At 39.3% G+C, this 25,642-nt stretch overlaps 1 protein-coding gene across 3 annotated transcripts in view; it reads left to right on the top strand.

Annotated features, from left to right (window-relative positions):
* Positions 1–25,642, top strand: part of LOC128642330 (CMP-N-acetylneuraminate-beta-galactosamide-alpha-2,3-sialyltransferase 2) — a 334,854-nt gene that overhangs the window by 170,260 nt on the left and 138,952 nt on the right. For all 3 annotated transcript variants that reach the window (XM_053695242.1, XM_053695177.1, XM_053695104.1), the window contains exon 2: positions 921–1,312. In XM_053695242.1, coding sequence (XP_053551217.1) covers positions 1,025–1,312 — 288 coding nt within the window. In that variant the 5' untranslated portion in view covers positions 921–1,024. The remainder of the gene's footprint in view (positions 1–920; positions 1,313–25,642) is intronic.

Genomic DNA, 25,642 nt, shown 5'->3' with positions numbered 1-25,642 from the left:
GTGGGCTAAACGCTAGTAATGCCATGCTGGCCTATATATCTGTTTACTGCTCGTTCTCTGCATTGGCTGGATTCAGAGTTTTTGCTATGTCAAGAATAAAGAGCACCATGCAGTACACAAACTACCCACCAGTCTCCAGCGGATAAAAGGGTTAGGCAGTACCATCTCTGTCTGTTTCCTGTCATAGGCACCTACTATGGGCCATGATGGGCACATATATATCACCATACGGTACCAACATGTCATAAAGCAGTACAAAGTACTGGGAGCGGATCTGAAAAGTGTCATATCACATCACACAAAATGTGCAGCAGTCTTACCTTACTTCCTTAAGATTAGTTGCTTTATGTAGTGGTTTATGGAATGTTGATCCTTACCCAGTAAACATGGTGTTACGACCTAGACCGGCCCTAGCGCACTAAAGACTCATGCATGCTCCTGTGATCCTAAAAGCCTACCTACATTTACTCTCCAAAATGGATACTAAGAGAACTAAGCAGTTTTGTTCAAATGGTATATTCTTTTTAAATTGTGAAAGTTTCATTTTGACTTTACTGTCCCCTAATGTTACTGAACACAAAATAACAGTTTTGTGTTTGAGAAATGAAACATACATCTTTTGCCACAATAGTCATCAACTAAGTATGTAAGACAACAGGAAATATCTTGATATGGCAATATATGCCTTCCAGAAACTGTACTTTATCTCACTCGACTCAAGGGTGATCATTTTCAGTGAGTTAAAATTTCTTCTTGCTCCTCCAGAACTATGTTTTGTTAATTGTCCTTATTGGTGACCCGACATAATATTCCATTTGACAGCTATTTCTATAACTAGTTCTTGTATAGTATTTTATGTGTGTGCCCATAGTATGTATAATATATATACAAAGGTTTTTTTTCTGTTTTTGTTTTAAAAGATGCAAATGAGTTAGAAAAGATATGGATACAGTAATTGAAAGAAAGTTGTAAAGACTGACCACGGTGGAAAAGAACTGTCTGGCTCAGAAGGAAGCTTCTAACCATGCAATGCATGCACCTCTGTTGCTGTTTCCTCCGACATAAACGGATCGTGTGGATTACACCTGTTCTATCCGTAGTGGTTTTCCTGATTTACTTTACATTCATCATGGAGTACTCCAGTCCAGTGGAGCATGTGGCAGCTCTGAACAATGCAGTGTGTATGTGTGGCCGTTGTAGGCCAGAGAAGAGAAGGACTGAGTGGTTTAACACATGTTTCAATGACACAATAGATCCTGTACTTGTGGCAAAACACCAAAAGATACCCGATGATGTTAAAAAATGGTGGCTGGTAAGTAAGTTACACAAACTGTAAGTCTTATACACATATGTTTAATGTTCTGTGGAAAACTTTAGTTATTTTAAATAACTGATTCAAATTAGATGGAACAAGTGTTAAAACAGGGCCTGGCAAATCCTGAAAACCATGGGCCCTACAATTTTACTTCAGGATGAAATATGTTTATATTTCATTCCCTACCTCTCCAAAAATATGTAATGTGCTCCTTTGTTTCATATAAATGTGTGGTATCAATCATCATTTGCTGATAGCTTGATGCATTCATCATAAATATATCTATTTTTTTCATTACAAATATATCTCTAACTACACAACTTACTTTGCTCTGGAAACCATTTGAAAAACTGCAACTCTAACTACACAATTTACCCTGCTCTGCAAGCACAAGCCCTCCAATCCTCCCTACACCACCCACTCTGGTGTTTACCTTAATATATAAACACCTCCTAACAGCAATTAGGTGCAGTTGTCCCTTATAATCCAGGATAGAGACACTACTTCATTTTCACAGTCTCTGTAATGACACTTAACCACATTCTGTTACTCTTTTCCAATCCTTATTTGCTCACTCACCACACACTTTTTCTTATTGTATGCCTATGTCATTACTCACTCTCAGTTTACCCTGCCTTGTATCAGACATATTTCCCTTCTCCCTTACTTTCTGTGTCCATTCCTTCTCCTTTAGATTGTAAGCTTGAGAGTCTCTCTTCCAGTAGGCCACTTTGTATGTAAAGTGAACTACTACTGATTGTGCTCAAGGGCAGGCCATTTCTCTCCTTTTGTATAGCTCAATTATTGCACCTCCAACTGTAATGTACCCCTACTGTACTTGTTTGTTTGTGTATGTAATGCATCCCTGTAATGTTTTATTATTACTTGTATAACGCTGCATAATCCACTGGTGCTTTATAAATACATGATGATGATGATGATACATGACATTTCTTAGCTGAACCTTACACCTATCTCTCTCTCTCTCTCTCTCTCATACACACACACACACACACACACACGTATATATATATATAAGCCTATTGGATTTAATTTCATATGATGGTGAGAGTCTACGAGCCTTGACATGTGGGATTGAATTCTTGCCACTAGGAGGAGGCAAAGAACCCCAATCAACAATAGCTTTTAAGCCCACCCACCTCCCTGTACTACTCCGTATTTGACTCCAAAGAGTAAGGTGAAGATTAGAGTTGTTCCAGTTTCTATGTTGATATGGGTTTTCAGACCTATGAATCGTTACCCCCTTGATATACTGATTTACTGGATTCTGGGGTATAGGAGTTCTTGGTTAATGGCACAATATTTTCAGCCATAAACCCCCTCAGACTTGTCCCTTAGCCTCCCTGTGGGATCATCGGTATTCCTCTCCTATATCCTCTGCTTTTACCTTCACAGTGCTGGATGGGCTCTCTACTAGATACAGCTCCACTCAATGGCTGGTAAGATCAGTGGAGTGGGCGCTACTGTTAATAAAAGTGATATCCACTTGCATAGCTCACAGGCTATATGTAGATACACCATTTAAGTATAGCATAGCCAGGGGACTCGGGTAACGACAATAGACATAATGTTTGTATTTGTGTTCACAAGTATGCATTTACTTTATACACTATTTATGGGGGAGATTATGCAAACATTTGTAGTTTATTCACCTCAGGGGACTCATTGTTCTGTTTTATTAATGTTTTTTTTATTGGTGTGCCTGAAGCTTTAAATATTCTCAGCACTGAGAGCGCTATTTAACTGCTCTGCTCATTAGCAGTTAGGCTCAGTCGGCTTTGCATACAGCAGTTAAGCTGTTATGAGCATGCTTTGAAAATTTCCTCTCTTCTACTGGTGGCCATCTTTTCTGCATAGCAGCGTGCTGAGGTGATTCCAGCGTTATTTCATCCCTGTGGGTTAACTCTTGAGTTGAAATATATAACATTGGCTGCATATTGCCAATACTGTTTTACTGTCCCCTTGATTACTCTCTGTGTGGAAAAATGTTGTATATACAAGGGCACTCTTTGTTTAAGGGTCTGTTACTTTATTATGGAAGCCACTCTCATGTCCACTCCGTATCTATTTCAGCTCCTTTAGCCAGAGGATCTACTGATCATTCCTTTATGAAAATGCTGTGTGTAGTTTACAAATCTGTACCAGTTTGTTAGTTTTGAATTTTATGCATACTAATCAACCTAGCAACATTGTTTCCATTAAAAATATTTGCCCTGCTCCTGTATATGTTTCTCAGGGAGCTTCAACAGATTTTACTCCTGAATTTTAAAGTAATTTATGCTCCATATTAGTGGAGATTCTGGCGACAATCCCACAACCATGAAAGTGCAAGTCTTGTGATATTGTGTCTTATGAGATACCAACTACGCATGTTTCTCAGCCATATGTAGAAATTCCTGAAATCGTTCAAGAATCTGTGTCTGACAGTTCTGATATTTCATCAGAAGGTTTACTTTCTTTAGAAGATAAGGATTCAATTCCCAAATTGTATACGGATTCCTCTTTTAGATTTCAAGTAGAACATATATATTTTCTGCTACATGAAGTTCTTAAGACCTTAGGTTCATCAGACATCAAGCCGTCGGAGGATAAACCTGTAAATCAGTTAAATGTAATTTTTAAACTTTATGCTAAAACCCCAGAAGTTTTTAAAGTTCCTGACCTGGTGACAGAAATCATAGCTAAGGAGTGGAAAAAACTTGGTATTCCTTTGCTCCGTCATCCAGATGTAAGAGAATGTGTCCCTTACCTGGCCAAACTTTGGAACTATGGGAGTCTATTCCTAAAGTTGATGGGGCTATCTCTCCCCTTGCCAAACCACTATCTCACTAGATCTCAAACCTGTCCTCAGGCCTCCCCCAACAGGCCAGATTTTCAGGATTACCTTAGATGAGAGCAGGTAAAATAACCATGTTTACTAATCAGATGATTATTTCACCTGTGCTCTAGTTCAGCTATCCTTACAATCTGGCCTGTTAGGGAGGCCTGAGGACAGATTTGAAAACCAGTGCATAAACCCCTTAGAAGACAGTACCTCTTTCAGAGATCCTATGGATCAAAAACTGGAGTCTTTTCTCAGGAATCTGTTCTTTCAAACAGGACTTTTCTTCAAGCCGGCAGTTGCTATTACATGTTAGCCGGTGCCGCAGCTTTATTGCATGACTCCTTGGGGCCGATTTAACATGCCCCGAATGGTGCCTAATGCACAGAAACAGGAGTTAAAAAGCAGCGGTCTTAAGACCGCTGCACCTTAACTTGTCCGCTGCCTCTGAAGCTGCGGACATCAATCCACCTGATCGAATACTATTGGGTTGATTGACACCCTCTGCTAGTGGTCGATTGGCCATGGATATTCAGGGGGCGGCATTGCACATGCAATTTACCAGAACTGCTTGTGCATTGCTACAATGTGACAGCGTATGCTGTCGGCATTTAGCGATACAGGGCGGGCATGATTCACTATAGCGAATCATGTCCGCCCAGGGTATGATAAATCTACCCCCTTGTCTCAACTGGCTTTGGATCAATCATCTAGAAAATATCTGTATTTAGTCCTTATAGATAGCCTACTCCCAACACTAAGTCCACAAGAATCTGTTCTGGTAGGGGGCAGATTGAGTCTTTTTTTTTTTTTAGGAGTCCTGGTTTTGTTCAGTTCAAGATCCCTGGGTTTTAAACATCATTTCTCAGGGTTACAGAATAGGTTTCCGATTCAGGCTTCCTCGAGGATGATTCCTTCTGCCTTGTGTCCCCAAAAATCCTTTGAAGGGGGCCACCTTCTTTCATTGTGTTCAAGATTTGGAGAACATGTTAGTTATCCATTGTGTGTCTGTTTCAGAACAAGGTCAGGGTTTCTATTCCAACCTCTTTATTGTTCCAAAAAAGGAGGGAACTTTCAGACCCATATTGGATTTGAAAAATCTAAACAAGTTTCAAGAGTTCCATTATTCAAGATGGAAACAATTCATACAATCTTACCTCTAGTCCATCAAGGTCAATTCATGTTGACAGTAAATTTAAATAATTCATACCTTCATATCCTTATTCACAAGGATCATAATCAGTTACTATGATTTGCCTTTTAAATCAAACATTTGTTACCCTTCCTTTTGGGTTAGCAACCGCTCCCCGCATATTCACCAATGTTTTGGGAGCTCTGTTGGCTGTGATCCGAGCTCAGGGCATTTGAGTTGCCCCATACCTGAACGGCATTCAGGTTAAGGTTCCACCTCTGTCCCTAGCGATCTCTCGCACTCCTAGACTATTATCCTTTATACAGATTAATGGTACAAGCTACTTGTCTCCAGCCACCAAGGTTTGTTTTCTGGGAGTTTCCTTTCACTAACAGACTCATGCAGACTGAAACTTTAGAATGCGTGTTCTTTTCTTCAAATTGCCACTTATTCAACAGTAGCTGAATGAATTGAAGTGTTATGCTTAATGATGGCGGCATCAAACACAGTTCCATTTGAATGCTTTCACTTATGTCCTCTTCAACATTTTATGCTAAGGCAATGGACGAGGAATTATCCACAGTTAGACTAACAAAGTGTTCTGGATTCCTCAGATTTAGCCACCAATAAGCAAGCATAACCCAGGTTCTGAACCAAAAATGGGATGGCTCCTAAGCTTTATATTCCAGCTTTTTAAATAAAGATAACACGAGATCAAAGAAACATTGATAATAGGAGTAAATCAGAAAGTTGCTTAAAATCGGATGCTCTATCTGAATCATTAAAGAAAAAAATTGGGTTAAGTATACCTTTAAGCTTTCTGGAGTCCATGATGTCATGTATCCTAACAAAATGTCCAGGTCCTCTGGCAGAAAAACAGATCCAAACCATTAAAGATCCACCACCATATTTAACCGTGGGCATGAGGTACTTTTCTATATGGCTACCTCTTTGTGTGCGCCAAACCCACCTCTTTTTTTTATTGCCAAAAAGCTCTATTTTGGTTTCACCTGACCATAGAACCCGATCTTTATTTAAAGTTCAAGTAGTGTCTGGCAAACTGAAGATGCTTAAGTTTGTTTTTTGAATGTGAGTAGAGGCTTTTTTTCTTGAAACCCTTCCAAACAACTTGTGGGGATATAGGTGACATCGAATTGTAGTTTTGGAGACTTTCTGACCCCAAGAGGCAATTAACTTCTGCAATTATCCAGCTGTGATCCTTGGAGATATTTTGGCCACTCAAACCATCTTCTTCACAGTGTGTTGAGACAATATGGACCACATCCTCTTCCAGGTTGATTCATAACATTTTCCAGTTTATTTATATATATATATATATCTATATCTATCTATCTATCTATCTATCTATCTATATATATATATATATATATATATATATATATATATAAAACTGGTTGCATCAATTTTATTTACTATAAATTACAGTTCTCTCTGCCAATTGATTTTGGCTGGGTAAAACAACCCTTCCTTGCTGTTTAAGACAAGTGAGGACAAAGGGAAAAACATTTGGTTCAATTAGGGAAGGCAGTTTATTTCAAAGAGATTTTTTTTATCTCATGGCTCTGTTTAAAGTTTGATTTCCTGGCCTTTCTGCTATGAAATAAAAGGTTATCAGATAATGACCCCTGTAAATAAACGGACATGGTTTGTCTGTTGGAAAAATCTCTTTGAGGCTTAAGTATATGCGGAAGTTGATTACCCCTGCTGTGTTTGAATACACGAAGCTTAGACAGATGTCTCAAAGGGAAAATAGCAAGAGTTGATTAACCCTGCTGTGTTGGATACACATATGCACTGAGCCAAGCAGAAACACATATTGTATTGTAACTGAAATTCATTTTTAAAATACAAACTTGTATAATTTTCAATACTGCATAAAAATGTATAATTCCATGGATCTTAGAAATGCATTTTAGATTTTGTAATAAATTAAATTAATAACTACATTAGTATATATAAATGCTTGATATTTCAAAAAAAAATACATTTTCTTTGTTTTCCAGAAATCTAGTGAAAATTACAAGGAAAAACTGATGTGAAGATGAAATTTCTAAATAAGATGCTATGAGTTGACATATAGATGCATCATAGATTTTTGGGCCCATGTCTTAAACACGATTGAAACATGTATTAATAAATAACTATAATACTCCCATACATCTATAATATAAGATGCGACTAGGAAATGAAATATGTGCCAGTATATCAAATGAGCTGATATACAGAATAAGTCAGATTAGACATATATATTTCATTGATTGAAACTACTAGTCTCTTAAAAAAATACAACTTTTAAGGCAGCTTATATAATATGATAAATAAAATACTCATGTTTGATATTGAAATATTCAGAAAAAAAATGGCACTATATTGTCCCATCTATATTAAAATTGTAAGTGATTGATGCTGGAAATTAAAGTATTTGATAAACATTTTAAAGGTTAGATAGTTAAACTGCAGCAATATTTGATGGCAAAACTGCATTTCTGGGTGTCTGCTACCACCTATAGATCAGAGATGGTATCGCAGCCAAACGATAAATGGCTACTCAGGGAGGCGTCTCCCAAATAACCAAGAGATGTTCAGCTCAAGGGGCCTATCACAAGACAAGCTTCCGTGGAGCATTTCCAATTTCACCAATGATTAGAATAAAAATGTTGGGGTATATCAGGTGATATATCCCCATGCAAGAGAGAAAAAAAGCTTGGTTTTTGCTGCCCTGTTTTTGACTGACAAACTGTTGCCTTGGAATCCAGTCTCCCTAAAGCAAATCTGGGCCTAATTTTCATCCATCTTGCAAAAATTACCTCTTTTAATTTATGAGGTGAAATTGGACTTATTGGAGAAACTCTGGAAGTGGAAACATTGATTTGGTTATTTGGGTTAAGTATAAGAAACTGTTAAGTATATATAATATTTAAATCAAAGGCATTCTAAGGAAATAGATTACAGCTGGTAAATTTAAAAGAGCATAATTGGTATTTTAAGCTTATGTTCATAGTCCTGTGTAGTTTTACTAGTCATTATTGCTAAATAATTTATTTGCTAGACAGGGTTTTACACTCCAGATTTATAATTCAGTCATTATAGTGAACTTTTTCAGAACTGTACATAAACTGGTTATTGTGATTAAATTCCTGGTAGTTATTAATTAAGCATAGTAAGTTGGTAATCCATATTGGGCACTGAACTAGAATTATTGGTTAATAACAGAAGATTCTAATATTTTATTGTGGTATTTTAATGCGATTATTGTGAATAAGGTAAATTGTAAAGGTATATTTTTATGATCTTTGTATAGAATATTATAACAGCATAAGTGGTATCATTTGATTCATAATCTGGTTTCTATAAATATAATTCAATGTGTTTACAACTTTAAATTATCGTAAAGAATTTAGGAATAAATATTGATTGTAATTGTTTCGTATATGCATTTTAATTGGTTTATTTTAAAGAATAATAATAAATAAATTGTATTATAACCCTGCAATATACTGACATATTATCTGGAGGCACCGCTAGACGATTATTACATTTATCACATTGATATAATATATTTATAGTAAATAGAGATTATAAAAAAAATAATATTATTAAAATATTTTTTTTAAAAATTGATTTAAAAAATATATTTTTCATATTTCAAAATGAATATTAATATTTTTGAAAATATTTTTTTTCTTATTGGTCAAAATTGTATTAGCGTTTTAATTTAACTAAATACTAAGCTAATATAATAATGTATGTTACTAGGAGTGAATCAATTGAATCTATACATAGTGTTGAAATATGTTCCCCAGAAACGCTTAAAACAGAAGCCATTACTTACCTTTAAAAAAGGAAATTTATGCTTACCTGATAAATTGATTTCTTCTACGATACGACAAGTCCACGGATTTCATCCAAACTTGTGGGATATTATCCTCCTGCTAACAGGAAGTGGCAAAGAGCACCACAGCAGAGCTGTATATATAGCTCCTCCCTTCCCCTCCACCCCCAGTCATTCGACCGAAGGCTATAGGAAGAGAAAGGAAAAGCTAAAAGGTGCAGAGGTGACTGAAGTTATAAATAATAAAAAACATAATCTGTCTAAAATTGACAGGGAGGGCCGTGGACTTGTCGTATCGTAGAAGAAATCAATTTATCAGGTAAGCATAAATTTCCTTTTCTTCTACAAGATACGAGTCCACGGATTTCATCCTTGTGGGATACAATACCAAAGCAACAGGACACGGATGAAAGGGAGGGACAAGACAGAAACCTAAATGGAAGGCACCACTGCTTGAAAAACTTTGCTACCAAAAACAGCCTCAGAAGAAGTAAAAGTATCAAATTTGTAAAATTTTAAAAAACTATGAAGAGACGACCAAGTCGCAGCTTTACAAATCTGTTCAACAGATGCATAATTTTTAAAAGCCCATGTGGAAGCCACAGTCCTAGTAGATTGAGCTGTAATTCTTTCAGTAGGCTGCTGTCCAGCAGTCTCATATGCCAGGCGGATAATACTTCTCAGCCAGAAAGAAAGAGAGGTAGCCGTAGCTTTCTGACCCCTATGCTTTCCAGGATAAACAATGAACAATGAAGATGATTGACGGAAATCTTTAGTTGCCTGTAAGTAAAACTTTAAGGCACAGACCACCTCCAAGTTATGTAACAGACGCTCCTTCTTGGAAGAAGGATTAGGACACAATGAAGGAACAATAATTTCCTGATTAATATTCTTATTTGAAGCAACCTTAGGAAGAAATCCAGGTTTGGTATGTAAAACCACCTTATCAGAATGAAAAATGATATAAGGTGAATCACACTGTAATGCTGAAAGCTCTGAAACTCGTCGAGCAGAAGAAATAGCAACCAAAAACAGAACTTTCCAAGATATTAACTTTATATCTATGGAATGTAAAGGTTCAAACGGAACCCCTTGAAGAACTCGAAGAACTAAATTTAAACTACAGGGAGGAGTCATTAATCTAAATACAGGCTTAATTCTGGTTAGAGCCTGACAAAAAGACTGAACATCTGGCACATCTGCCAAACGCTTGTGAAACAAAATTGACAACGCTGAAATTTGTCCCTTTAAGGAACTAGCTGATAAGCCTTTCTCCAATCCTTCTTGGAGAAAAGACAGAATCCTAGGAATACTAACTTTACTCCATGAGTAGCCCTTGGATTCACACCAATAAAGATATTTACGCCATATTTTATGATAGATTTTTCTAGTGACAGGCTTTCTAACCTGTATCAAAGTACTGATAACAGAATCAGAGAATCCTCGCTTCGATAAAATCAAGCATTCAATCTCCATGCAGTCAGCTGCAGAGAAGTTAGATTTGGATGTTGGAAAGGACCTTGAATGAGAAGGTCCTATCTCAAAGGAAGTTTCCACGACGGTATCGAAGACATGTCCACTAGATCCGCATACCAAGTCCTGCGTGGCCACTCAGGCGCTATCCGGATCACAGAAGCTCTCTCCTGTTTGATTCGAGCAATCACGCATGGTAGGAGAGGAAACGGTGGAAACACGTAAGCTAGGCTGAATGACCAAGGCACTGCCAAGGCATCTATCAGTTTTGCCTGGGGATCCCTTGACCTGGATCCGTATCTTGGAAGCTTGGCATTCTGCCGAGATGCCATCAGGTCCAATTCCGGTTTGCCCCATCAGAGAATCAATGAGGTAAATACCTCCAGGTGGAGTTCCCACTCCCCAGGATGAAAAGTCTGTCTACTCAGAAAGTCCGCTTCCCAGTTCTCAACTCCTGGGATGTGGATTGCTGACAGATGACAAAAGTGGGCCTCTGCCCAACGGATTATCTTGGATACCTCTCTCAAAGCTAAGGAACTTCTTGTTCCCCCCTGATTGATATAGGCCACAGTCGTGATGTTGTCCGACTGGAATCTGATGAATTTGGCCGAAGCCAACTGAGGCCATGCCTGAAGTGCATTGAATATTGCTCTCAGTTCCAGAATATTGATTGGAAGTAGAGACTCCACCTGAGTCCAAACACCCTGAGCCTTCAGGGAATTCTAGACTGCACCCCAGCCCAGAAGGCTGGCATCCGTTGTCACTATCACCCAAGAGGGTCTGCGGAAGCAAGTCCCCTGGGACAGATGATCCAGCGACAACCACCAATCCACCAAAGAAGAGAGTCTCTGGTTTCTTGATCTAGATTTATCTGAGGAGATAAATCCGCAAAATCCCCATTCCACTGTCCGAGCATGCACAGCTGCAGCGGTCTGAGATGAAAGCGAGCAAACGGAATGATGTCCATTGCCGCTACCATTAATCCGATTACCTCCATACACTGAGCCACTGATGGCCGAGGAGTGGACTGAAGTGCTCGGCAAGTATTTAGAATCTTTGATTTTCTGACCTCCGTCAGGAATATCTTCATGGCAACTGAGTCTATCAGAGTTCCCAAGAAAGGAACCCTTGTCTGTGGAACCAGTGAACTCTTCTCTATGTTCACCTTCCAGCCGTGAGTTCTCAGAAAAGACAGCACTGTGTCGGTGTGAGATTTTGTCAGATGATATGTTGACGCCTGGATCAGAATATCGTCCAGATAAGGCGCCACCGCTATGCCTCACGGTCTAGGAACCGCCAAAAGAGACCCTAGAACCTTTGTGAAGATTCTGGGTGCTGTGGCCAACCCGAAGGGAAGAGCCACAAACTGATAATGTTTGTCCAAGAAGGCAAACCTTAGAAACTGATGATGATCCTTGTGGATAGGGATATGAAGGTATGCATCCTTCAAGTCAACGGTAGTCATATATTGACCCTCCTGGATCATTGTTAAAATTGTTTGTATTGTCTCCATCTTGAAAGATGGAACTCTTAGAAATTTGTTTAGACACTTGAGGTCTAAGATGGGTCTGAAAGTTCCCTCTTTTTTGGGAACCACAAATAGGTTTGAGTAAAACCCTTGTCCCTGTTCCAATCTTGGAACTGGACGAATTGCTCCCATGGTAAAAAGGTCTTTTACACAGCGTAAGAATGCCTCTCTTTTTATCTGGTTTGCAGATAATTTTGAAAGATGAAATCTCCCTCTTGGGAGACAGCCCTTGAATTCCAATTAATAACCGTGGGTCACTATTTCTAGTGCCCAGGGGTCCTGAACGTCTCTTGCCCAAGACTGAGCAAAGAAAGAGAGTCTGCCCCCTACTAAATCCGGTCCCGGATCGGGGGCCGCCCCTTCATGCTGTCTTAGGAGCAGCAGCGGGCTTCTTGGATTGTTTACCCTTATTCCAGTTCTGATTGGGTCTCTAGACTGACTTAGATTGGGTAAAATTTCCTTCCTGCTTTGTAGAAGAAGAGGAAGCGGGGGGTCCTCCTTTAAAGTTCCGAAAGGAAGAAAATTATTTTGTTTACCCCTCATCTTAACAGACTTATCCTGAGGTAGGGCATGGCCTTTACCTCCTGTAATGTCAGAAATGATTTCCTTCAATTCAGGCCCAAAAAGGGTCTTACCTTTAAAAGGAATAGCTAAAAGCTTAGATTTTGATGAGACATCAGCAGACCAAGATTTGAGCCACAACGCTCTACGTGCTAGGATAGCAAATCCTGCATTCTTTGCCGCTAATTTATCAATTTGAAAAGCGGCGTCAGTAATAAAAGAATTAGCTATCTTGAGAGCCTTAATTCTATCTAAGATGTCATCTAATGGAGTCTCAACCTTAAGAGACTCTTCCAGAGCCTCAAACCAAAATCTGCTGCAGTAGTGACTGGAACAATGCAAGCCGTAGGTTGTAAAAGAAACCCCTGATTAATAAATATTTTTTTTAGTAGACCCTCTAATTTCTTATCCATAGGGTCCTTGAAAGCACAACTGTCCTCAATGGGTATAGTTGTACGCTTAGCTAGGGTAGATATAGCTCCCTCCACCTTAGGGACCGTTTGCCAAGAGTCCCAAATGGTGTCTGATATGGGAAACATTTTCTTAAAATTAGGAGGGGGAGAGAACGGTATACCTGATCTATCCCATTCCTTTTTAACAATTTCCGAAATTCTTTTAGGAACCGGAAAAACATCAGTGTAAGTAGACACCTCTAAATATTTGTCCATCTTATACAATTTTTCTGGAGGAATTGTAATAGGGTCACAATCATCCAGTGTCGCTAAAAGCTAAAACCTCCCTGAGCAACAGATGGAGGTGTTCAAGTTTAAATTTAAAAGACGTAACGTCCGAATCTGTCTGAGGCAACACATTTCCTGATTCTGAAAGTTCTTCCTCAGACAGCAATTCCGTAACCCCCAAATCAGAGCACTGAGAGGGCACATCGGAAATGACCAATAAAGCATCAGCGGATTCAGTATTCACATTAATACCTGGCCTACTACGTTTACCCTGCAAAACTGGCAGTTTAGATAATACCTCTGTAAGGGTAGTTGACATAACTGCAGCCATATCTTGGAGATTAAAAGAATTAGATGCACTAGAAGTACTTGGCGTCGCTTGAGTGGGCGTTAAAGGTTGTGACACTTGGTGAGAATTGGATGGCATATCCTGATTCCCTTCAGACTGAGAATCATCCTTAGACACACTTTTATTACCTAAAATATGTTCTTTATAGTGTAAGGCCCTTTCAGTACAAGAAGGACACAATGTAAGAGGGGGTTCCACAATGGCTGCTAAACACATAGAACACTGACTTTCTTCAATGTCAGACATGTTGAGCAGGCTAGTAATAACCACACAAGTCGTTAAACTCTTTATTATGTTAATGAAAACAACTTCAGCAAAAACGGGTACTGCGCCTTTAAGAAATAAAAAAGCGCACACTTTTTTCCAAATTTGCTTAATAAGTTATTAAACTGCTCAATTTAAATTGCATATATCCTATATAGCAGTCGGATATTGCACCACAAGTAAAAAGGGCAAATTAAACCTTGAATACAGGTTAAATGAAGGCAAAAACGTAATGTACCAAAATATTACAAAAATGCCCAGAGCTGTGGCACCTACCTGCCCCCAAGGAATTGACAAACGATCCGATATCGCTCCGGAAAATAACCCCTAAGTCTGGGCCCAACCGGAGCTGATGGCTGCTGCTTTCACTTCAGAAACTAACTGTGCATTTGAAGAGTGAAAATTAGGCCCCGCCCATCATAAGCGATGTGCTAACAGCCTCAACAACCGCATGGAAAGCGGTTTAACCAGCCATGTGGGTTATATACGTAAAACATTAAAAATATAGCCATGTTAACCCCCAGCACAACGCAACATAACTGGCTATAAAAACTCTTTTATATAATAATAAACGTTAGGCTGCCCCAGTGTCTTAACCATGCTGCTGCAATAAGCCCTGCATTTGTAACAATGATAATTTACACAGGATTTCAGTACCACCCTGATATATAGGTCTACTGCTTACCCCTTCCCAACCTGGGAACTATGTCAGCCAATTCTGATATACCATAGTCTCTTCAGAAATAAATGACTGAACATACCTCAATGCTGCTTGTAGCATGAAGACGATCCCCACACTGAAGATTTCTCTTGCACTCCTCAGCAGCTCTGTGGGAACCAACATAGATCTTAGTGACATTTGCTAAGATCATCAACCTCAAGGCAGAAATCTTCTTCTATATCCTGCCTGAGAAAATTAGTACTCACCGGTACCATTTTAAAATAACAAACTTCTTGATTGAAGAAACTAAAAACTATCATTTTAACACCTCTTTCACTTTACCCTTCCTAATACTAGCATAGGCAAAGAGAATGACTGGGGCTGGAGGGGAAGGGAAGAGCTATATATACAGCTCTGCTGTGGTGCTCTTTGCCACTTCCTGTTAGCAGGTGGATAATATCCCACAAGTAAGGATGAAATCCGTGGACTCGTCGTATCTTGTAGAAGAAATAAAGTATTAAGGGAGAATTAGGTGCTTACATTAAGATGCTGAAGACTAAGGCCAAAAATATTATATAAATTATATAAATAATATATGGTGTGGCGAAAGCGAAATATTTCAAGGGCTGTTTAAATTGGGCCAAACACAAAAGCAGAGGAAACACGACTAAATAATTTTCAAAACTTGGGGTCTGCTACTCTATGTAAACGATGAAATGTACAATAAAATTGAAATACAAAATTCACAATTGGAGCAACTGAGGGGTGAACATTATTCCTTAAGGTTAGATGAGGAAGAGGCAGAACGAATAATCCAGGATAAAATTGATGAGTTTGCCCAAAACATGGCCACCTTACAAAAATATAACCAAAGTTTAGTAACTCAGATAGAAGATTTGTATAAGGAAATCACACAAAGCCAAAGAGAGTTAAGTGGTTTAAAAAGGCTGTATCGTCATAATGAAAACCCCTCTATTAGCAATGAGGATAATGCAGATAATTCTAACTCCCTTAAGGAATACATCAGAAATGAACTGCCGAAATTTAGGGAAGAATTTAAACAAATAGCCCACGTAGTACTAATGTACGTATTGGGTCTCCCCATAGTAAATATAGGGCAGATAGGGGGCACTCCAGCCCCAAAAATAAGGTCCCTAGGAGAGCCCAAGATAAGTCTAATAAGGTATATGACACCCCTAAAATAATTGCTTTCTTAGAAGATGCAGTACCTAAATTTTCCAAAAACTGAACCACTTCTATAATTGACCATTTAGAGAACTATGAAAATGTTTTATCAATAATGAATGTTACTAGTGAGCAGTCAAAAATTTAATTTCTGCTCTGGGTATTTGAGGGTGAACATCACAAATTCTTTGCTTCACTAAAGGATATGAATATTCATTCCTGGAGTGAAACGCAAATTCAGTGCAAAAAAGAATTTGTGCAATATCACACTAAAACCGCTGCGAAAATAGCTGTATACGGTTTAAAATGTAGTGCCAATCAAAGCCCTATAAAATTCCTTTCTGTACTGAAAAGTGCGTACAGTATTGACGAAGACTACCCCATGTTTGAAAGCTCAGAATTTGTAAATTTATTTTTCGAAGCCTTGCCCGCGCACATCAAAATTAATTCAGCAGTCCGGTGAACAGGGGGTTAAAAAGGAACCAAGGGCCAAACACAAAATTTTGGCAGAAACTAGGGTGTCACCTAGCCCCCTCAATTTGGAGTCTAACAAGAAAACCTATGCGGAGGTAGCCCGAGAAAACAGGCCATCCCCACAAAGTTTTAACTCTCTCCCTCCCCTAACATGGGCTGAGGCGCAGAGAGAATATACTCAAAATGGGGGGGCATACCCAGGTAAAAAATTATCCCCAAAGAGATGAAAACCCACAAGGTTATCGGTAGCCCCGTAAAAATAATTACCAAAAGTGGCGAAAATACTCCCAGGGTAACCAGACACCCCAAGTAAATAGTGCTCCCCAAGATATTAACGCTGAACAAGTTGAACCCCAAAGACAACCACGTCAAAATAGGAACAATAGCTATGATTCTAAGGGATCCCAAGGATCCAGGAATCAGCATCCTGGGACATCAAAAAATCGGTCCATGGGTAAAGATAGCTTGTCCATTCAAGTGGGCCAACTCAGTACGCAAGTAAGTCAATTATGTAGCCTATTTACTAATATGAGCCAAGCTTTTACGGCTCAACACCCTAATTATCCTTTTTTAGGGGTACAGCCAGTGGGCCACAGGCACAGCCATAAATACTGCAGTATTATCTGAAAGAGAGGGGAGAGATATACCAAATAAAATGATAAATGTCAATAATGGTACTAATCATGTTCTCTCCCTACAGACCGGAAACGGACGATTTAGCTGTGATGACGAGCAACCTCAGCCTAAAAGCACTAACAAATCTCTTCCTTTGCAGTATTCTCTTAACCTTATTTCCACAGATGCAGTACACAGGAACCCGGCCAGCCCTATTATATAGGAGAGGACCGGTAAGAATGAGAATTCTGCAGGTAACATGGCGAATACAGGTAACAAGTGCCGAAGCCCACAATTGTTTAATCATGCTAATTTTATGTGTGAAATGGTAGAAACTGCAGGGAGATATTATGTATTAGCGGAGCTCCAAGATTCAGTTTCTAACTCTATCATGGGATTAATTGATACTGGGTCTCAGGCAACTATTTTATCCCACAGGTACTACAAACACCCCACAAAAAATTTGATGGTTCACTAATAGGAGTCTACAGCACAGCATGGTTAAAACTAAGGCTGGGGAACAGGGTAATAAGACACCCTGTCATCATAGTGGATCTGCCAACTGATCGTTTAATCATTTTTAGTGATCTCCTGAAGCGATTAAGCACCATAATTGATTGCATAAATAATGCACTTTGGTCACAAGTTAAAAGGCCTATTAATTATGAGCGGTCCGGTATATCTCGCACACGACATAACTGTCACGTGGTGGAAGAGAAGCCAGATGCTGTGGAGATTCATTTCAGGAATGACTCTATACCTGAAATCACTATCGTACAAATAGATGATCAGACTCCTTTAATTGGCTCTGATGGTAATATTTTTAAAAAGCTATAATGTCACAGCTAAATGTTTATTATCTATCTCTATAGGTAATAAATCAGCAAAGCACCTGTTTTTAGTTTTAAATACTCCCCATAATCAAATATACATTGGCAATGATCTCTTACATAGATAAGCCATACAAATAGACTTGATTAACCTTTGCCTCTGGAGCAGGTTAAAAGGGGACCCTGAAGTATTTCAGGATGAACATGCAGCCCTAAAATCAAACCAGCAATTGCCATATGCTGTAAATATGCAGGTGTCTAACGATGTTGTAATCCCTGCTGGGGCTGATAAATTCCTCTTATCCTTACAGGTAAAAAGAGGTCAGAAATTAAAAACTTCTAAAACACTAATTTGCCTCTCCCATATAATGCAAAATCTGGGCATAACAATGACCCATACTCTTATGGTAAATGTTGGAACTATTCCAATACATGTTAATGTCCATAACAAGACCCCACAGGATATCACCTTATCCAAGGGAACTACCATAGGATATGCGCTGGAATCAAGTTATTACATTTTGGATTCCAGAATAATGTGATTGGGCTAATACCTGAAGGATACTTAACCAAATTACAGTTAATAGAACAATCCTTTGCATCTATGCCAGAGGGACTATTTACAATTCAGTCTATTTATCCCTTCAGCTCAGAGGAAGGCATCTGTAAAATTGAAGAAGAGCCTCTAGTATTTCTTCAGCCAATCAAAGATCAAGAATACCCCAATACCCAGAGTCATGGGGGCAATGTAAATTATAATCAAGGGGATCTCACCTCTAGGTTGGAAGAAGCCTATGAGATAGGACAGCCTGAAATCTTTCCAGGATTTCAGCATATAGTCGAAGAGCAAATCTCCTTAGCTAATGGCTGTTCCAGTGATGATGAATGCCGACAGCTACGAGAACTCCTGATGGAGTACAAGGATATTTTTGCTAGGGATTCTTACGACTGTGGGACTACAGACTTGCACATTGCAAGAATCCAGACAGATCCCAATGCACCACCTGTCTTTGTTAAACAATACAGACTTCCTTTAGCCTCATATGATTCTCTTGAAGAATCATAAGGAACTTGGAAGAAAGAGGTAGTATTAGACAGGTGCATAGCTCTCACAACAATCCTATTCTAGGTCTTCTTAAGCCCAATGGACAATGGCGATTGTGTGCTGACTTAAGACAGCTAAACAAACGAGTGTACATGTCTGGCTGGCCTGTGCCATATATTGAACAGTGCCTAGCACAGATGCAGGAATATAAAATATTCACTGCCATTGATTGTGCACAGGGATATTGGACTATAAAGGTACATGAAGAGGACCAGTATAAGCTCGCATTCTCGTTCCAAAAGGTCCAGTATGCATTCTAAAGGCTCCCATTTGGATACATAAATTCAGGACATGAATTTGCTGTATTCATGCACAAGGCTAAGGGGGACTTTATCTTATGTTGATGTTTTAATCAAAAGCACATACTTTGAAAAACACATCACAGAACTTAAACACGTCCTTAACCAACTTAAAAGGGCAGGTGTCAAATTATCCCTACAAAAAGCTCAATGGTGCTGCACTCGTGTAAACTTTTTGGGACATGAAGTTACTTCTGAAGGGTTAAATCCTCAGAAGAAAAAGGTGGACACTCTAATAAATTCTAAAAACCCAACTAACTTAAAGGAATTGAGATTATTCCTGGGTATGACGAATTATTCTCGCAAATTTATTTAATTTAATTTATTATGCAGAATTAGCTTAACCACTGCTACTTCTTCTAAAGAAGGATGTGAAATGGCACTGGCGTGAGACTCAAGAGACAGCCATCAAGGAGCTGAAGAGAAAACTCACTCAAGCACCTTGCTTAGCATACACTGAAGGGGGTAAACCTTTCTTCTTAGAGACAGGTTACACAGATATAAGCATGAGTGCTGTTTTATACCAAAAGCATGATAATTTAAGCCATAAGTCATTGCTTATGCGAGCAAAACTCTATCCCCAGTAGAAATAAAATTTAGCGATTGCGGAAAAGCCCTCTTATCTACTGTATGGGCTCTACAAAATTTCTGCAGCTATATACAGAGCGAGAAAATTATTGTAGAAATTATTGTAGAAACGGCCCACCAGCCTTTGCTATATCTGCAAAGTGAGAGAATAAGAGGTGGAAATTTGTCTAATAGCCGCATAACAGCTTGGACTGTTTTCTTACAAGGTTAGCCTTTGGAAATTCGCTACAAGCAGAATAAAAAGAATCCAGTCGCACAGGGGCTTGCTGAGCTCCACGACTGTACAGCTAAGGATCATGGGGAAGAGTTGTCAGAAGATGATTTTCTGGAGGAACAATTGCTTTCCCCATATAAAATATACAATGAGGACCAGTGTCAAACATTACCTTGGGTATATGTTGATGGTTGTTCTTACCATGCCACTATTGATAATGAGCGCAGATTAGTCGCCGGCATTGGTATAACTTGGACCAATGGATTCCCAAATATTTCTGTAGGTTTCAACATTGGACCAAGATCCAGTCAAGTTGCAGAAATAACCGCTGTTCTAAAAACCATTGAGGCTATTGAACACGGTATTCATGAATTTGTGATCATTACTGACTCAAATTATGTGCGTGACAGTTTTGTTGAATACCTGCCAACTTGGAAAAGAAATGGCATGCAGAAAACTAACAACAAACCAGTCAAGCATGGAAAGTTGTTCTGCGAGATTGATAATCTAGTGATGTCCAATGATTTAACCATACACTGGAAAAAGACCAAGGGTCATTCCAGAATTCAAGGTCCTGATAAGGAAGGCAATGATCTTGCGGATTCATTAGCCAAACAAGGAGCCATAAATGGAGAACTCCTTAATATTGACCACTTAATGGGTGCAATTCAGGTAGAAGCCATTACCAGAAACCAGGCTAAACAGAGTGAGCCAAACCTGGTACAATGGAGTCCGGATTCTCCTAGTGAGGACCTGATCACTAGTCAGAAAGAAGACCCAATTGTAGGCATCTTCTATAAACACATAGAAGATCCGGAAAGCAACCCCATCTCAAGAGAGGATGGTATTGGCAAGGAAGATCTTAGAATCTTAATGAAATCCATATCACAATTCAAGTTACTGGATGGTTTGTTAGTTTGAACCTCCAAAACTGGCATCCAGCAATGGGTGGTACCTACAAAGTTCAGAGGTCTAATGCTTCAACATGCCCATGATGCCCCCACAACTGGCCATCGTGGTGCCAAATTAACGTATGAGATATTGCATGACTACGCCTTCTGGCCGCATATATTGAAGGATGTTAAAACCTTCTGTCAAGGTTTTTTATTCTGTCCACAATTCCAACCCACTGCACCAACGCATTGAGCGCCATTGCAGAAAAGGGGGATGGTAATGCCATGGTGAGATATACAAATTGATTTTATTGGTCCAGTAACAAGGTCATCAAGAGGTAACAAATACATGTTGACAGTAACATGCCTGTTCACTAAATGGGTAGAGTGTATCAGTGCACCTAACAATAGTGCTGAAACATGCGCAGCATTGCTCATCAACCACGTGTTTTCCAGATTTGGTTTACCCCAGTGAATTGAATCCGATCGGGGAACCCGCTTCACTAGCGAAGTAATGACCAAAATGTGGAAAATACCAAGGGTCAAAAGAAAGCTCCATATTGCATATAGAGCTGCCTTTAGTGGTGGTGTATAGCGTTACAACCAATCCATTGTGAAAATCCCCAAAAAGTTTGTGAGTGAAACGGGTAAAGACTGGGATGTAAAATTACCTCTAGTCCTAATGGCATTAAGAACCATTATTGTGAATAAGGTAAATTGTAAAGGTATATTTTTATGATCTTTGTATAGAATATTATAACAGCATAAGTGGTATCATTTGATTCATAATCTGGTTTCTATAAATATAATTCAATGTGTTTATAACTTTAACGTATCGTAAAGAATTTAGGAATAAATACTGATTGTAATTGTTTCGTATATGCATTTTAATTGGGGGTTTATTTTAAAGAATAATAATAATAAATACATTGTATTATAACTCTGCAATATACTGACAGTTAGGATTAGACCTGTTTTAAAGCCCATTTTTTTCCCCCATGGAATTTAAACTTAGTTCTTTCAGATTTACAGGGTCCCCCTTTTGAACCTATGCATAGTATAGACATTAAGCTCCTGTCTTGGAAAGTTATTTTTCTTTTAGCAATCTCTTCTACTAGAAGAGTTTCAGAGCTCACAGCATTTTCATGTAAATCCCCTTTACTCATTTTTCACAAGGACAAAGCTGTGCTTTGTATGGAATATGATTTTTTTTTTTTTTTTACCAAGGGTTGTTTCTTTAGAAAATATAAACCAGGAGATTGTTGTTCTTTCTTTGTGTCCCAATCCTTCAAATTTCAAAGAAAGGCTTCTTCATAACTTAGATGTAGTAAGAGTCTTAAAGTTTTATGTTCAGGCTACTAAAGATTTTAGACTAATCACAAGCTTATGTGTTTTGTTCATTATGCTGGTCTTTGTAAGGGTCGAAAGGAGCTTCTTTGCTAAAACAGGTAATTCACAAGACTTACTTATTGGTGGGAAAGTCGTCTCCCAAACGTATCACAGGTCATTCCACTTTGTGTGTCTTTGAAAATGAAGCTTCAATGAAACAGAAGCTACAACCTGGTCTTCCTTATATACTTTTGCCAAATATTAACATTTTGATGTCTTTACTTCTCCATTTACGTCTTTACTTCTCCAGAAGCGATTTTCAGCTTGACGTCTTTCAAGCTGCAAATAAGAACTGCCTCCTTATCTCTCCTTTTCCTTGTCGTGGACTTAACAGTTTGGGTATTAAATCCCACACATAAAGGCTCGTGGATTTTCACCATCATATTAAAAAAAAAAAAAAAAAATGTATGCTTACCTGATAAGTTATTTTCTTTCAGGATGGTGAGAGTCCGTGAGACCCCGCCCAGTTACTTTTTTATTTTTTGGCAGCAGTTTTTTATTTCCACCTCTTTAGCTCCTTTTCTACCTATCTGTTACTTCCTCTACTATAAGAGGAACTTCCTCGGCTATAAGTTAAACTGAGTAGCACAGGGAGGTAGGAGGGCTTAAAAGCTCTTTTTATTTGGGGTTCTTTGCCTCCTCCTAGTGGCGAGAATTCCATCCCACATGTCAAGGTTCGTAGACTCTCACCCTCCTAAAAGAAAATAATTTATCAGGTAAACATACATTTCTCCAACATAGGTGTGTCCGGTCCACGGCGTCATCCTTACTTGTGGGATATTCTCTTCCCCAACAGGAAATGGCAAAGAGCCCAGCAAAGCTGGTCACATGATCCCTCCTAGGCTCCGCCTACCCCAGTCATTCTCTTTGCCGTTGTACAGGCAACATCTCCACGGAGATGGCTTAGAGTTTTTTAGTGTTTAACTGTAGTTTTTATTATTCAATCAAGAGTTTGTTATTTTAAAATAGTGCTGGTATGTACTATTTACTCTGAAACAGAAAAGAGATGAAGATTTCTGTTTGTATGAGGAAAATGATTTTAGCAACCGTTACTAAAATCCATGGCTGTTCCACACAGGACTGTTGAGAGGAATTAACTTCAGTTGGGGGAACAGTGAGCAGTCTCTTGCTGCTTGAGGTATGACACATTCTAACAAGACGATGTAATGCTGGAAGCTGTCATTTTCCCTATGGGATCCGGTAAGCCATGTTTATTAAGATAGTAAATAAGGGCTTCATAAGGGCTTATTAAGACTGTAGACTTTTTCTGGGCTAAATCGATTCATATATTACACATTTTTAGCCTTGAGGAATCATTTAATCTGGGTATTTTGATAAGATTATATCGGCAGGCACTGTTTTAGACACCTTATTCTTTAGGGGCTTTCCCAAATCATAGGCAGAGCCTCATTTTCGCGCCGGTGTTGCGCACTTGTTTTTGAGAGGCATGACATGCAGTCGCATGTGTGAGGAGCTCTGATACATAGAAAAGACTTTCTGAAGGCGTCATTTGGTATCGTATTCCCCTTTGGGCTTGGTTGGGTCTCAGCAAAGCAGATACCAGGGACTGTAAAGGGGTTAAAGTTATAAACGGCTCCGGTTCCGTTATTTTAAGGGTTAAAGCTTCCAAATTTGGTGTGCAATACTTTTAAGGCTTTAAGACACTGTGGTGAAATTTTGGTGAATTTTGAACAATTCCTTCATATTTTTTCGCAATTGCAGTAATAAAGTGTGTTCAGTTTAAAATTTAAAGTGACAGTAACGGTTTTATTTTAAAACGTTTTTTGTACTTTGTTATCAAGTTTATGCCTGTTTAACATGTCTGAACTACCAGATAGACTGTGTTCTGAATGTGGGGAAGCCAGAGTTCCTTCTCATTTAAATAAATGTGATTTATGTGACAATGACAATGATGCCCAAGATGATTCCTCAAGTGAGGGGAGTAAGCATGGTACTGCATCATTCCCTCCTTCGTCTACACGAGTCTTGCCCACTCAGGAGGCCCCTAGTACATCTAGCGCGCCAATACTCCTTACTATGCAACAATTAACGGCTGTAATGGATAATTCTATCAAAAACATTTTAGCCAAAATGCCCACTTATCAGCGTAAGCGCGACTGCTCTGTTTTAGATACTGAAGAGCATGACGACGCTGATGATAATGGTTCTGAAAGGCCCCTACACCAGTCTGATGGGGCCAGGGAGGTTTTGTCTGAGGGAGAAATTTCAGATTCAGGGAAAATTTCTCAACAAGCTGAACCTGATGTGATTACATTTAAATTTAAGTTGGAACATCTCCGCGCTCTGCTTAAGGAGGTATTATCCACTCTGGATGATTGTGACAATTTGGTCATCCCAGAGAAACTATGTAAAATGGACAAGTTCCTAGAGGTCCCGGGGCTCCCAGAAGCTTTTCCTATACCCAAGCGGGTGGCGGACATTGTAAATAAAGAATGGGAAAGGCCCGGTATACCTTTCGTCCCTCCCCCCATATTTAAAAAATTGTTTCCTATGGTCGACCCCAGAAAGGACTTATGGCAGACAGTCCCCAAGGTCGAGGGAGCGGTTTCCACTTTAAACAAACGCACCACTATACCCATAGAAGATAGTTGTGCTTTCAAAGATCCTATGGATAAAAAATTAGAAGGTTTACTTAAAAAAATGTTTGTTCAGCAGGGTTACCTTCTACAACCAATTTCATGCATTGTCCCTGTCGCTACAGCCGCGTGTTTCTGGTTCGATGAGCTGGTAAAGGCGGTCGATAGTGATTCTCCTCCTTTATGAGGAGATTATGGACAGAATCAGTGCTCTCAAATTGGCTAATTCTTTCACCCTAGACGCCACTTTGCAATTGGCTAGGTTAGCGGCTAAGAATTCTGGGTTTGCTATTGTGGCGCGCAGGGCGCTTTGGTTGAAATCTTGGTCAGCTGATGCGTCTTCCAAGAACAAACTACTTAACATTCCTTTCAAGGGGAAAACGCTGTTTGGCCCTGACTTGAGATTATCTCTGATATCACTGGGGGTAAGGGCCACGCCCTTCCTCAGGATCGGCCTTTCAAGGCCAAAAATAAACCTAATTTTCGTCCCTTTCGTAGAAACGGACCAGCCCAGAGTGCTACGTCCTCTAAGCAAGAGGGTAATACTTCTCAAGCCAAGCAAGCTTGGAGACCAATGCAAGGCTGGAACAAGGGAAAGCAGGCCAAGAAACCTGCCACTGCTACCAAGACAGCATGAAATGTTGGCCCCCGATCCGGGACCGGATCTGGTGGGGGGCAGACTCTCTCTCTTCGCTCAGGCTTGGGCAAGAGATGTTCTGGATCCTTGGGCACTAGAAATAGTCTCCCAAGGTTATCTTCTGGAATTCAAGGGGCTTCCCCCAAGGGGGAGGTTCC

Source organism: Bombina bombina, chromosome 1 (genome assembly GCF_027579735.1).
Source record: "Bombina bombina isolate aBomBom1 chromosome 1, aBomBom1.pri, whole genome shotgun sequence".
NCBI lineage: Eukaryota > Metazoa > Chordata > Amphibia > Anura > Bombinatoridae > Bombina > Bombina bombina.
Note: the sequence above shows the minus strand (reverse complement) of the source record. Positions and strands in the feature narration are given on the sequence as shown.